At 37.8% G+C, this 13,126-nt stretch overlaps 1 protein-coding gene across 3 annotated transcripts; it reads left to right on the top strand.

Moving 5' to 3' along the window:
* The first annotated feature begins 1,039 nt into the window (after positions 1–1,039).
* On the top strand, positions 1,040–7,637 carry LOC126362662 (acyl carrier protein, mitochondrial). 3 transcript variants are annotated; one of them, XM_050007900.1, is made up of 5 exons: positions 1,040–1,259; positions 2,992–3,108; positions 3,141–3,248; positions 6,298–6,385; positions 7,261–7,637. In XM_050007900.1, exons 1-5 carry the CDS (start codon positions 1,101–1,103, stop codon positions 7,350–7,352), a joined length of 564 nt encoding a protein of 187 aa, XP_049863857.1. In that variant the 5' UTR covers positions 1,040–1,100; the 3' UTR covers positions 7,353–7,637. The 3 variants fall into 3 exon arrangements, with proteins under 3 accessions (XP_049863857.1, XP_049863855.1, XP_049863856.1); XM_050007898.1 differs by lacking the exon at positions 3,141–3,248 and having other exon boundaries at positions 1,042–1,259; XM_050007899.1 differs by lacking the exon at positions 2,992–3,108 and having other exon boundaries at positions 1,044–1,259.
* Positions 7,638–13,126: the final 5,489 nt, after the last annotated feature.

Here is a 13,126-nt window from a genome sequence, read left to right on the forward strand (position 1 = left end):
GGGACGTGACATGAACAGGACAGCCAGTGTGAATCGACCTTAAGCATTGTTTAATGTGTTTGTATGTATATATTATCACTACAAATACATATCGTCTTTTTTGAACATTTCACTATCAGCACTTTAGCACAAAACACTGAATAAGAACATGCCTTATGGAGTTTGCTTTGGACAGTCATGACTCATGAACTTCGTTGTTGTTAGTTTCTCAATTCCCACTTTTTGTATCACAAATAGTATCTCAGAACCTTACTTTCACCGTTCGGCACTCGGCTAAGCGAATTAGCCCGATATGACGTCAGTTCACACCTAGTGTAAACCGGCCTTTACCCTTGTGTCATCTCGTTGCGTACATTTTAGTTAGTGGAAAAAAACAGAAACAGGAGAACATTTGTGAACAATTATACCAATATAATAACAGAGAAGTGCATTAAATGTAACAGAAAAAGGAAGCTTATGACACGAAATATGTGAAAAAACGTTATAGTGTCAGATACAACAAAGGAATAGTCATAGTTATGAAGGAAGCAATATTTGTAGGAATACCTTTAAATATAAAATTACTGCACACAAAATTTTATAACTTTAGCCAATTCCACAATAAATCCATTTGATTAGAAAAGGAAAAAACTTCAAGCTAATTAACGACCAGTTACTGTGCAGCAGATCAAGGCGAGTTCCCATCAAAACCTCATTCAAACAGAACTCAACTTCAGAAATATTTTCAGCTTGAGACTAAGCCATGGTAGTTTTTCAGGACCTCTCTATCGCCTTGAACTTTGTAAAACACGCGGTTCCGAGCGGAGAAATTGACCACATATCGATGTTAACCACATTATCTTTGTTTACTCCAAGCTACAATTCAGCAAGGAAAGCTAATTAAGAACTTAATAAAGGATGATCATCTCTCGCCGTCGTTCAGCAGTGCTCTTATTGCTGGTAAATGCTACCCATGAGTAAACTAATTTTTACTTTAAGATTGTGATAGTTATCTGCAGACACCTCTAGAGTTCGTCAACAGCCATCTTTGGTTGCGGCTACAAAATAGAGCATTCAAGGAGCAGGGGGTCGAAGTGTGGCAAAGGTTCTATTGCGCGAAAATGGCTGCTATAGCACAAGGTTTGCGGTGTGTCTTGGCAAGAAATGTGTGTGCATTTAGGACTTTGCCTAGAATGACAGCAGTTTATGTGCAGCAAAAGTATTTACACCAAAACAACCTGTTAGACACAGTTCAAAGGCCAAAACTACTTTCCGGCCAGGTTAGTTCTTGTCGGCATTAATGTTCTGCTTTAACACCTCAAGACAAGAAAAGTTGCACGGAATGTGTAAACATAGATTGTGATTTTCTCAGTTGGCATATAAAAAATGACTGGTTCGCACAGTAGTGTAAAACCTCTCCATCAGGAAATGTGCCACCTTGTGCTGAGTCGTAAACGAAAACACGATATTTCCTCAAGTGCACAGGGGTATTTGAAATCAGCCAGCTGATTTGTGTGTTGGTTACCTCAAATCGTGAATAAGCATTTCAAGCAAGATAACACAATGTTATTTCGGAATAAAATTATTATACCTGTTCTCTATATGATGAGGACCGGTACCAAACATTATTCAGTGCATTGCATTTCGGTTAAGATAAGTTGTAGGCACACATACCTATATTCACATCTTCTTGTAGACAAGTGCTTACTGCCTCACTGTCATTTCGGTGTTAAAGTAGAAGTCATATTTTGTGATGGGGGAGCATTAGGCCATTGCTCAGGTAGCTTATTCATATAAAACCTGAAGTGTCAGGTAAGTAGGGAGGCGTTTTTCTAACCAGATGTCATAATAGTGACATGTGTGTTTCGGAAGTATCAGAATAATGTTTGGATGCAAACAATGAAGGTGGCCCGCTTCATTTGTAGAAATTTAGTCACACTGCAGACAGCATAAAGGAATGTGAATGAATGAATTGTGTAGTAAGCTCTGCATACAGTGCTTCACATATTGTGAATTCATTGAGTTTGAAGAAGTATTGAAAATAATTAGCATTTAGGTAGTGATGTACACATACATTATTGGAAAATAGCTTCTAAGATATGAATGATTTTATGATGGATGTAGTTATGCTTACACAAGTCATAGGTCACATGGAACAGAATTGAGTATTGGATCAGTGGAGGAAATAATTAAAGTACTGTAGACATGTTTCTTAAAGTTATGTAAATACAAGGTGTATTAGTTCTGGGTGGTTTATAGTCTGGAGATTGTAAATTACATAGCAGCTGCAGATTTTTTTTAAAAAAAGAAAACATTTAAATTTCACCAGTGTCAACCTTTCTGATATGAATTCAATAACCCCAGTGACCTTGTAATAGTATACATTACTTGCCATACCTGTTTACTGACCAAGAATAAATTCTTATAACTAACAATCTGTGAGATGTGAAATACAACTACTGGAAGGTGCAAAAGTAAACACCCGCACACAAACTGTATTTTCCTACCACTCTTTGCAAGTAGTGTGAGCGTGGAGGGAGGGAGGTTATGATGTGTGAGAAAAAGACAGTGTCCAAAAGAAATGTGATACCTAAGTCATATGGACCATTGAATTATACGGTGGTCAATTTGTTGTTTGAAGGATACATTTACCGTAAATGTTTCATTTTCAGTTCTTACGTTTCGTGGTATGGCTCACTATTTGTATGAAATGAAATGTCAGTGCTGACGGTGCAATTACAAAGACTGTTAAAATGTTTGACATAACTTTAGTGTTTTGGCATTGATGTTCTATGCTTTCTGAGATATGCAGCTAGATATCATTGTAGGATTTACACAATATTTCGATCTGCATTGTTGAAATTTCATTAGTCTGATTGTAATATTTTACTGCATAACTGAGAAAGTATCAGAAAAAGGTTTGAGATTTCTATTTTAACTTGTAGTTAAGTATGAGTTAGCTATGGACCTTAAGCCATTTGTATCTGATGTTAAATCTTACCTCGATAACAGGGTTTCTGGCAGAAGGGACATGTCCGACACTTTGCTGAGGCTAAGCCAACAATGGACAAGATTCGTGAAAGAGTGCTTAAAGTTTGTGCAGCTTATGACAAGGTCACTGCAGATAAGGTACACTCATATTATTTCTTTCGTTATTTCAGATAACGCCAAAACGATTTTACAGTGCCAAGGAACCACTCACTCTTGAGCTTATAAAGGACAGAGTGCTTTTGGTATTAAGGCTATATGATAAAGTAGATCCAAATAAGGTATGATTGTACATGAAATATAGTAGTGTAAGAAATAATTTAATTTTAGTAGCAATATTTTCTTTGCAATAGAGTAGAAGTCAGTTACTCTTATGAATGAAAGGTCAGCTACAAAACTAGACAAGGTCTGATTTGTGTTAAAGTTCTAGTAGCATTTTCCACACAGAACTCTTCCCTTTTGTAGGAAACTCTTGTAAGAACCAAGATGCCGTGCTTGGGTAGCATAATCTTTGAGAGATTGTATAAAATTTTAATCTGTTAGAAAGCAGGACACTTGCCTTCACAGTTAAAGATTCGTACATAATCATGTTATATGTACAGTGTAAAGTTCATTGCATAACTAAATGACATATCCTTACAAAGTGCACAATATCTTTCATGACATAGTTATGTGTGCCATTTGTTATTTACTTGAATATTTCTGTCTTTAACATACAGAAACCATTTGATTTACATAACTTGTGATGTGCAGGAGAGAAACCGTAAAAAAATCAAAAGTATCATCATAACTGTGGCTCTCATTTTGAAAAACTGATCAAAATAAAGTTCTTGATATCATCTATAAAACGGAATGTTAGTAGAAAATAGTTGTAAACATTCATACAGTAGCAACATGTTTGCACAAGAGTAAACAAGGTGGATGACACAGTGTTTAATGCATTGGACTTTCATTTGGGAGGAGCATTGCTCAAATCGTCTTGCTGTCAGTAAATTTAGATTTTCCACAGTATATTCTGTGATGCTTCCTTGAACTCCCACATCCAGTCCATGCTTATGCTTTCATACGTAATAATCCTCTGATCAGGACATTAATCTCTAATCATCCTTCCCTCCTCCCATTTCCTTACATGAAGCATTAGGAGGCATTCCAAGAACATAGAAGAAAGAAGGTATGCATTCATATAATCATATGGGAAAGACATTGTTAAAATAATTGCTTTCTTCAGTACATTCTACGAATGACAGTGACATGTAATTGGAAACAATGAGAGATTAACTACTTTGCTTCAAAGTCAAAGCAGCTCATGTACTCTCTTCATTGAAAGAATGTACTGCAGGGTGAAATTCATTTTCAGGCTGATAGAATATGTGGCTTGACATTTTGCTATTATTGTATGAAGCTCACATTTGCTGTTACTTATATAAAACGTAACCTCCCTTGCTTTTTCATATGTAATGTCTGGGGATTCTGATAATGATGCAATTCTTATTTAACATGTTGACTACCGTGCACATAGTGGTAGATGATTCACCACCAGGCCACAGCCTCAGGCATGAGGCTTTGCTGTGGCCGCCAGTGGGCTCATGGCAGTCAGCATGTAGAGTGCAAATGTGTGTCTGTCAAACTAAAATCAGACAAATCTTAACTGTCATTTTATCACATCCAAGATACAGTTCAGTTTCACTGTTGTTGTGTTTTTTTTTTTTTTTTTTTTTTTTTTTTTTTTTTTTTTTTTTTTTTTTAAAATGGGACATATATATTAACCATTAAGCTGCAGCACACAGGAAGATGAACAATGCATTTAACATAATATGCACAAGTACTGTCTAATTCATACAGAGAAGCTCACTCAGTATGAGCAAACAGCATTAAGTGAATGCCATTGTTTACAATCTGTGTACAAATGAATGCTGTTGACACATGGAGGGTCACATGGCAAGGACACACTAGCATAATAGGTTGACTGCTAAGGGCATGCTGCCATTGCTGTTTCATGGCAGGTTACATGATACGGTCATGCAATTGTTGTCCCTTCATGGTGAGTCATATGATGAGAAAATACCATCAGCATATCGTGTGCCATCTCGTGCCTAAAGATATAAACACTAAGCTTATAGACAACAGTGTGGTTAGATAACATATACCTCCTGTGTGAAAAGAAAATAATTTCTTAATCTCGTTTCAGGTGTATTATTGTTCAGTGAAATACATCCATTGAATTGTCGAATAATTGTCATACGTGTTCAGAATGCCATTGCATTTACGGTTTCTGTCGCAGTGAGAGGTAGTTCTATGTGTGTGTCCTTGCAAGTGATCATAATGAGTATCTAATGTGTGACTATGATCAAGTGTAACAGATTTTGTTTAATTACAACAGCACAGTTGTGTGTGCTACTTTTATTCCGCAAAAGGAGTAGGCCTATTGGTTTTAATGATGTGTTGGCTTATTATTGTGCAGCTCTACAGTTTCACTTTTATTCACAATTTGATGTTCATTTAAAAACTATGTTAAGAAATAGATCTCTAACATTTATCTAACACAACTGGCATTCTAAATGAGCATTGTGCCCATGTCAGTTTCTCGGGAATTACAAAAGCTGCAGATATTTACAATCCAAACATCTTCTGTGACCTTCTGAATTGCTTCTTTGTTGTCATTGATTCACTTTATGCTTAACTGAATTCTATGACTTTGCCTCCTGTTAAGTTACTGGTTAGCCAGTGACTTGAGACCTTATATTAAATCTAATTGCTCCATTTATCAGATGCACAGGTTTACTATTTGTTTCCAAGATTCTTGTTCCTTCAAAGCACTGCACAGCTGAATAGTTTCTAAACATTATCAATTTTCTGGCAATTCAGATGTAATTGTGCATACCTGCCTGAGTTGTTCCAAGCACATTATCAGTTTGCAGTAATTAATGAAAGGTAATCGACTGAAAATGCTAGCTGGTCTCATCAGAGCTTAAGAACTGTTTATAAGTTGAGCACAAATTCCAGGAAAGTATTAATATTCTGCTTTGTTTGATTTGTATAATAATAGAGATCAACAGCACTAATGGCAAAAAGCTTTTCTTGCCTTGGTGTAATTTGTCGTGCAGAATACAAAGGAAGTTTCATAAAGTTCTACAAAGCCTAGCAGGGAAATTGAGGACATTGTTACATGTTTGCAAAGTTATTGAATCACATCATTGTTGTCACAATGAAAATTTATATTCATCTAAATTGTCTTTTAGCATCAATAAAACAAATTTGTCTTTGCATGTGACTTTTTGTACATTGAATTCCTAAAGAAAAACTATAAAATCTTATTTTTCTTTTCAACAGCTCACCTTGGATTCCCATTTTATGAATGATCTCGGTTTGGACTCTCTGGATCATGTAGAAGTCATAATGGCGATGGAGGATGAATTTGGTAAATTATTATTTATGTAGTGTAATTAAAATTTTAGCACTGTAATTTTCTCTTGCCATGTATGTATTAAAGTCAAATTAAAAAATGGTTAACTCCGCCAAAATGTTGTGCATCAATGTACATCAATGACTGACTATCGGAAACACAGTTAACTTATTTTATATCTTTTTCTTACGTTGGAATAAGAGGATTCAAATTTCCTTTCAACCATCCAGTTTTAGGTTTTCTGTAGTTTCTCCGAACTACTTAAGGCAACTGTGTGTATGTATGGTTCCTTTGAGAAGGACATGACTAATTTCCGTCCCCATCCTTGGCTGTCATAGGCTGTGTTCCGTCTTTGGCGACCTAGTTATCAGGAAATTAAACTTTAATCTTCACTTCCATGTAAAAGAATGAAATAACATAAGGAGATAAGAACAGAAAAATACAGTGAGATGTGTAATACACAGTACACAGTTTTCAACCATATTCCACTTAACCCTTTAAAAAATAGAAATTTTAATACATAACTGCCTAGTTTCAGCCATTAGTGTTTATCTTTAGGGCATTTTACAAAAATGTGTATGGTGTCACATCTTAAGTAAACGTGATCTGTGTATACATAAGTTGTTGCACAAGGTTGTATCGATGACCAATGATATTTGAAGCTGATATGTTTAGAACAGATGAAAGTATCAGGTAATAAAACTGCAAAATCAATATGCTGAACATGGCCTTTTCCTTATAGATAGTATATAAGTTTTCCAGAACTCTTAACTATTTTGTTTATTCTTTATATTTGTTGCATGCCATTTTTATCTGACATTGTACAATACTTACCTGTCATTTTGTAGTTCTCTTTATGAAATCTTACTGACATACTAACTTTTTTCCAGGATTTGAAATTCCAGATTCAGATGCGGAGAAACTAGTGAGGCCCGCTGATATCGTAAGATACATTGCGGACAAAGAAGATGTATATGAGTGAAAGTGTTCTTTGCTTACACCGTATATATGTATATTGTACCGTAGACTGCCCGCCAGTGATTGGATGGAATTTAGATTGAAATTTGAAGATGCTAGCCATCACTTTTAATTTTTGTAAGTTTTTTGTTGCCAGAAGTCACTCAATAATTCAGTCACAAACACTGTACATAAATAAGTGTTTAGGACATTTGTGTCATGGAGGAACATATGTGAACTAAGTGTGATACTTTGTTTGAATCTGATCAGGTGTTACTGTTGAAGTAAACTGCCATTTTGGCTAAATTCATTTGATTTCATTTATTTTTCAGTATTTCTCCTTTTGTTGTAATAAACTATAGCTTTCACTTTTGGCTGTGTTGTGGAGTGGAATTAGTGCTAAAGCCAATTATTGAAGTTTTTCTTTTGGGCTGGAATATAGATCAGTAAATTGTTACCTCATTTCCCAAAAAAGGTGTAGTCTGAAGAACATGCGAGTAAGATACATCAAAATATAAATTATTCCTGTCCATTTATAATTAACTGTGGTTCCTGAAAACCATAATGTCTGTAAGTTAGCATTTCATTCTCTTGTGTTAATGTAGGATTGGAAAAGCTAACAAAACTTTCATGATGTACTTGGGGGTTCCTTTTACCTCTCGTTACACACAGTCAACAACTCATAATGAATGTAATCCATTCATTTCTGTTCTATGTTGTCTATGTGCAAACCATAATTATTTATATGCCCATTTTATCTTTGCTGTTTTGCCAGATTTGCTGTATTTTTGTCAATGAAATAAATACACATTTCATATTTTGTATGCATGCTAAGTAGGATGAAGAAAGCTGTAATTAACATGTTCATGTGCTTAACAAAAAAAAACACTGCTTTGAAAGGGTTTTAGTGTTTACTATTCACAGGATCGAGGTTTGGGTAACATGAAGAGCGTGCGTGCTATCATAACACAACAAACTATGAGATAAGGAGAGCAACTCATCGAAGAGTGGAAGGGCTGAGTTGTCAACAAGCACAAAAAACACGATGCTTTTGTGTGGTTGGTTCTTCTTCTTGTGGTTGTTGTTGTTGGTTTTTTTTTTTTTTTTTTTTTTTTTTTTTTTTTTTTTTTTTTTTTTTTCCCCCCTGAGTGCTTCTACAATTTGGTAAGTTGTCTCCTTAACTCCTAGCTTATTTGCATAATCCCAGAACTTTCCTTACCGTATTCAAGACAATTAAAATTGTAAGGAGCCAGGATGGTTGGCTGCCACTGCTTTCAACAGTTGAAATTCAAGTAGTTAAGAGATGCATTAAAAATAGAGAAAACTATATTTAGCATTTGGATCTGTTACGTTGTTCTTTCATCATCAGTGGAGGGTATTTAAAAGGCTTTCTTGTTGTGAGGCATTCTCCTTGATCCATACAATTACCATTTTACCCGGTTTTCAGATGAGGTTTTTTCCAAACTTCATCAGTTGAGAAGTATGGGGTCAGCTTACATTTGCAGAGTAAGCTACTGCTGCTGAGGTCAACATTTTTATGTTGTTTAATAGATTAATATAGGGCTTGTCCTATATTTAAGGGGGAAGCTTTGGCTTTTAAGTTTTGTACAAATGTATTTTGAACAATGCCAAAGGGTAAGACATATCAACCAATACTTGTCTGAATAGGCCCAAATTTCCTGGTCGACAAATTGCTCAATACAGGTGGACCTTACTCCAATAATCACATGACATTTGCCTCACGGTGCCAGTGCAACGAATACACAAGAAACGGACTAGCCAAAGTATTTGGATGCAGACTCTTTACAGCAATCCACCACAATTCTCACCTCAAGCCTTCACTGCACGTAGTTACCGCACCAGCCTAGTTGAAATGCAGAGTTCCTGGGCCATTACATCCAATACTGGTACTGCTGATTTCTCCAAAAAATAAATTTGGAGCAAACAATTGCTGATCCTGTGTTATCTTGTCCTGGAATGTATAAATCAGCTATTTTAACAGGGCCATGACTTTCTTAAATCGTGCCCTGAAATGAGATCCATTCTGTCTGAAATTTTGCCCGCCATACCTAGAATAGCTTTCCGTCGCCCTCCCAACCTCCGCAATATTCTTCTGCATCCATCTCGCTGCCGTATGGCTCCTATCCCTGTGACTGTCCCTGCTTTAAGACTTATCCTATGCAGCCTCCTACCACCACCTATAACAGCACTGTAATATACTATCAAAGTGAGAGCCACCTATGAAATGACACGTCATATACCAGCTGTTATGTAAACACTGTTCGGCCTTCTACATTGGCATGACTACCACGAAAATGTCAATTAGGATGAATGGGCATAGGCAGAGGGTGTATACTGGCAACTCAGAATATCCTGTTGCAGAAGATGCTCTGCAACGTGACATTCATGACCTCGGGTGTCTGTTTCACCACACGCACCATCTGGATTCTTCTCCTAGGCACCAGTTTCTCAGAACTTCATATGGGATCTAGCACTACAAATTGTCCTTGGCTCTTGCCACCCACCTGGACTTAATTTACATTAATTTCTCCACTGTAACTACCATTTTCTTCACTTTGTTTTCTACATCTTCCATTGCTTTCCAGTCTATTTTTCACCACCCTCCTCCCACCTCTGTTATGTACCATGCACATAGCTTTTTCACTCTTATTAACTCATGAATGATGTTAAGCAGTAATCTCTGCCTATTAACCTGTTGTCCACCTTCAAGTCTCATCCAATGCAGTCCCCACCAGTCTGTCTTGCCTTCTTATCCCGTACGGTAAGTCTCCCCTGACCCGCGGTTATTGGTGACTTTACCGAAATGTACCACTTCCCAAACGTGTCCGGTTCTTTTCCTTGACCCCTCCTCCTTCCCCCATAACACTTCTGCCTGAATAAGTAGCCACTGACCCCAAAATCTTGCCAATTACAACAGTCTTTTATGCGTGTGTGTACTTGCATACTTTTGTTGTATTTGAACTGATTTGTTACAAAAGTTATCATACATGTGGCACAACTTGACTAGAAGAAGGGATTGGTTGGTAGGACATGTTCTGAGGCAGGAAGGGATCACCAATTTAGTACTGGAGGGCACAGTGGAGGGTAAAAATTGTAGAGGGAGACCAAGAGATGAATGCACTAAGCAGATTCAGGAGGAGGTAGGCTGCAGTATGTACTGGGAGATGAAGCTTGCACAGGATAGAGTAGCATGGGGAGCTGCATCAAACCTGTCTCAGGACTGAAGACAACAACCACTCCCCCCCCCCCTCCCCCAACCCCCTTAAAGGCAAAAAATATCGTTCTTCAAAAATGATTACTTGATTCTGAACCGAAGTCAGTATTTTACTTGGCTATGAGAAACTAATGATGTACCAAGTGGGTCGCAAATGAGAAATTCAGTTGCTGAATGCCTTTTAGAATACCAGAGAAAATCATTATATATTAAAAACAAAGATTCCAAGACTTACCAAGTGGGAAAGTGCCGGCAGACAGGCACATGAACAAAACACACAAACACACACAATTACTAGCCCCTGGTGTAAAACCTGTCCTATGCACCCTCCCACCACCACCACCTACTCCATTCCTGTAACCCGGAAGGTGTACACGATCAAAGGGAGAGCCACGTGTGAAAGAACCCACGTGATTTACCAACTGACCTGCCTGCACTGTGACGCTTTCTATGTGGGAATGACCAGCAACAAACTGTCCATTCGCATGAATGGACACAGGCAGACAGTGTTTGTTGGTAATGAGGATCACCCTGTGGCTAAACATGCCTTGATGCACGGCCAGCACATCTTGGCACAGTGTTACACCGTCCGAGTTATCTGGATACTTCCCACCAACACCAACCTATCCGAACTCCGGAGATGGGAACTCGCCCTTCAGTATATCCTCTCTTCTCGATATCCGCCAGGCCTCAACCTCCGCTAATTTCAAGTTGCCGCCGCTCATACCTCACCTGTCTTTCAACAACTTCTTTGCCTCTGTACTTCCGCCTTGACTGACATCTCTGCCCTTACTCTTTGCCTTTAAATATGTCTGCTTGTGTCTGTGTCTGTGTCTGTGTGTGTGTGTGTGTGTGTGTGTGTGTGTGTGTGTGTGTGTGTGTGTGTGTGTGTGTGTGTGCGCGCGCGCGCGCGAGTGTACACCTGTCCTTTTTTTCCCCTAAGGGAAGTCTTTCCGCTCCCGGGATTGGAATGACTCCTTACCCTCTCCCTTAAAACCCACATCCTTTCGTCTTTCCCTCTCCTTCCTGAAGAAGCAACCATCGGTTGCGAAAGCTAGTGATTCTGTGTGTGTGTTTGTGTGTTTTGTTCATGTGCCTGTCTGCCGGCGCTTTCCCGCTTGGTAAGTCTTGGAATCTTTGTTTTTAATATATTTTTCCCATGTGGAAGTTTCTTTCTATTTTATTTACATCATCATTAATTTGAACCCAACAAGAGAAAATCATTACCAATTTTTAATTGTGTTTAGAACAAAATGACATGAAACAAGAAAGAATATTAATCTAAAACAAAATAGTCATATTAACGTGATTGTAATTTTTGTTGTGAGAATAAATTAGAGTGAAAAGACCCATTGTGGATATAGCATAAACAGACTTCACTAGAATGGGGACCAGTGAATGTTTGAGAATTGGACTGGATATATATTGCATTTTTTTTTAAGGGGAGGAGGAGGAGGAGGAGGAGGAGGAGGAGGAGGAGGAGGAGGAAACAGTCATCCAGTTTGGCTGAGAATTACGATGAGTGTGTAGAGGGCAGTTAAATAATGGATCCATAAGAAAGGCTACATAAGTACTCAGTGTAAAATTTGGTCATCACCTTTTACTAGAGGTGGGAAATCAAAGCACATGACCAAGAATCTTAATAAATAAAAGATTTTCCACAAAGTTATTAAGGAGGAGAGACTAATTTCTGGTAAAAGCTATGAGTCTGAGGGGCCTATAAGAAGATTAAGTGGAGGGATTGTATGTAGGTAAAGCTAGTGGGACTGTTGTGGGAAGGGAAAGTCTGGGAGAGGTTATGGGTATAGATATTGAGGGACTTGGTGTTGGAGATAATGGGAGTTGAGTGATATTGAAGGGATGGCAGCTGTTGAAGTGGAGAAATTGTGCTTATGTGAATGTCTACCAGTTCAGTATGTGCAGCTTCTGTGAAGTGCTGTGGCCCACAAAGGTTTACTTAAAGTCAAGGCTATCTTAATTCACATAGCCAGCCATCTAATGGTTTCCTTGTATGTGCAGAAATTATGGGAAAGGATGATGTTGAATGCTGTCAAAATTAATGAGGTTTATGAAAAACTTGGCATGAGTTGTTGGGATACATCAGTGTTTAATGCTGGCAACCCAAGTGTATGATGGCAAGGAAGGTTTTTGGTGGGTAGTGGGTGTGGAGGATCTGACACTCCAAGAAGTGATGGATTCTTATGTTGTGCAAGGTAGGAGGCTATGTGTGATACAACAGAGGTGCTGGTCTATTAGACCCCCCCCCCCCCCCAGACATGCGTGCATCTTTGGACACACTCACGACTCAGTAGCTTAATAATATTCAGCAGTATACTTTCAATGTAGCTGCCTGCTACTCAGTGATTCCTGTATGTGGTGAAAAGTAATATACTGTATTTCATATTATTGGGTAAAGGATTGTGTTACATGGGTAAGGAGTTCTGTACACAGTTTTGAGGCCACCACAAGTTTTTTAGGATTTTCTCTGCTTGTATCTGGATAGAAGTAATGATACAATGAATACTTTTGTATAATGGGTGATCAAAAAAATTTCTGAAACTTCC

This window comes from Schistocerca gregaria, chromosome 1 (assembly GCF_023897955.1).
Source record: "Schistocerca gregaria isolate iqSchGreg1 chromosome 1, iqSchGreg1.2, whole genome shotgun sequence".
Classification (NCBI taxonomy): domain Eukaryota; kingdom Metazoa; phylum Arthropoda; class Insecta; order Orthoptera; family Acrididae; genus Schistocerca; species Schistocerca gregaria.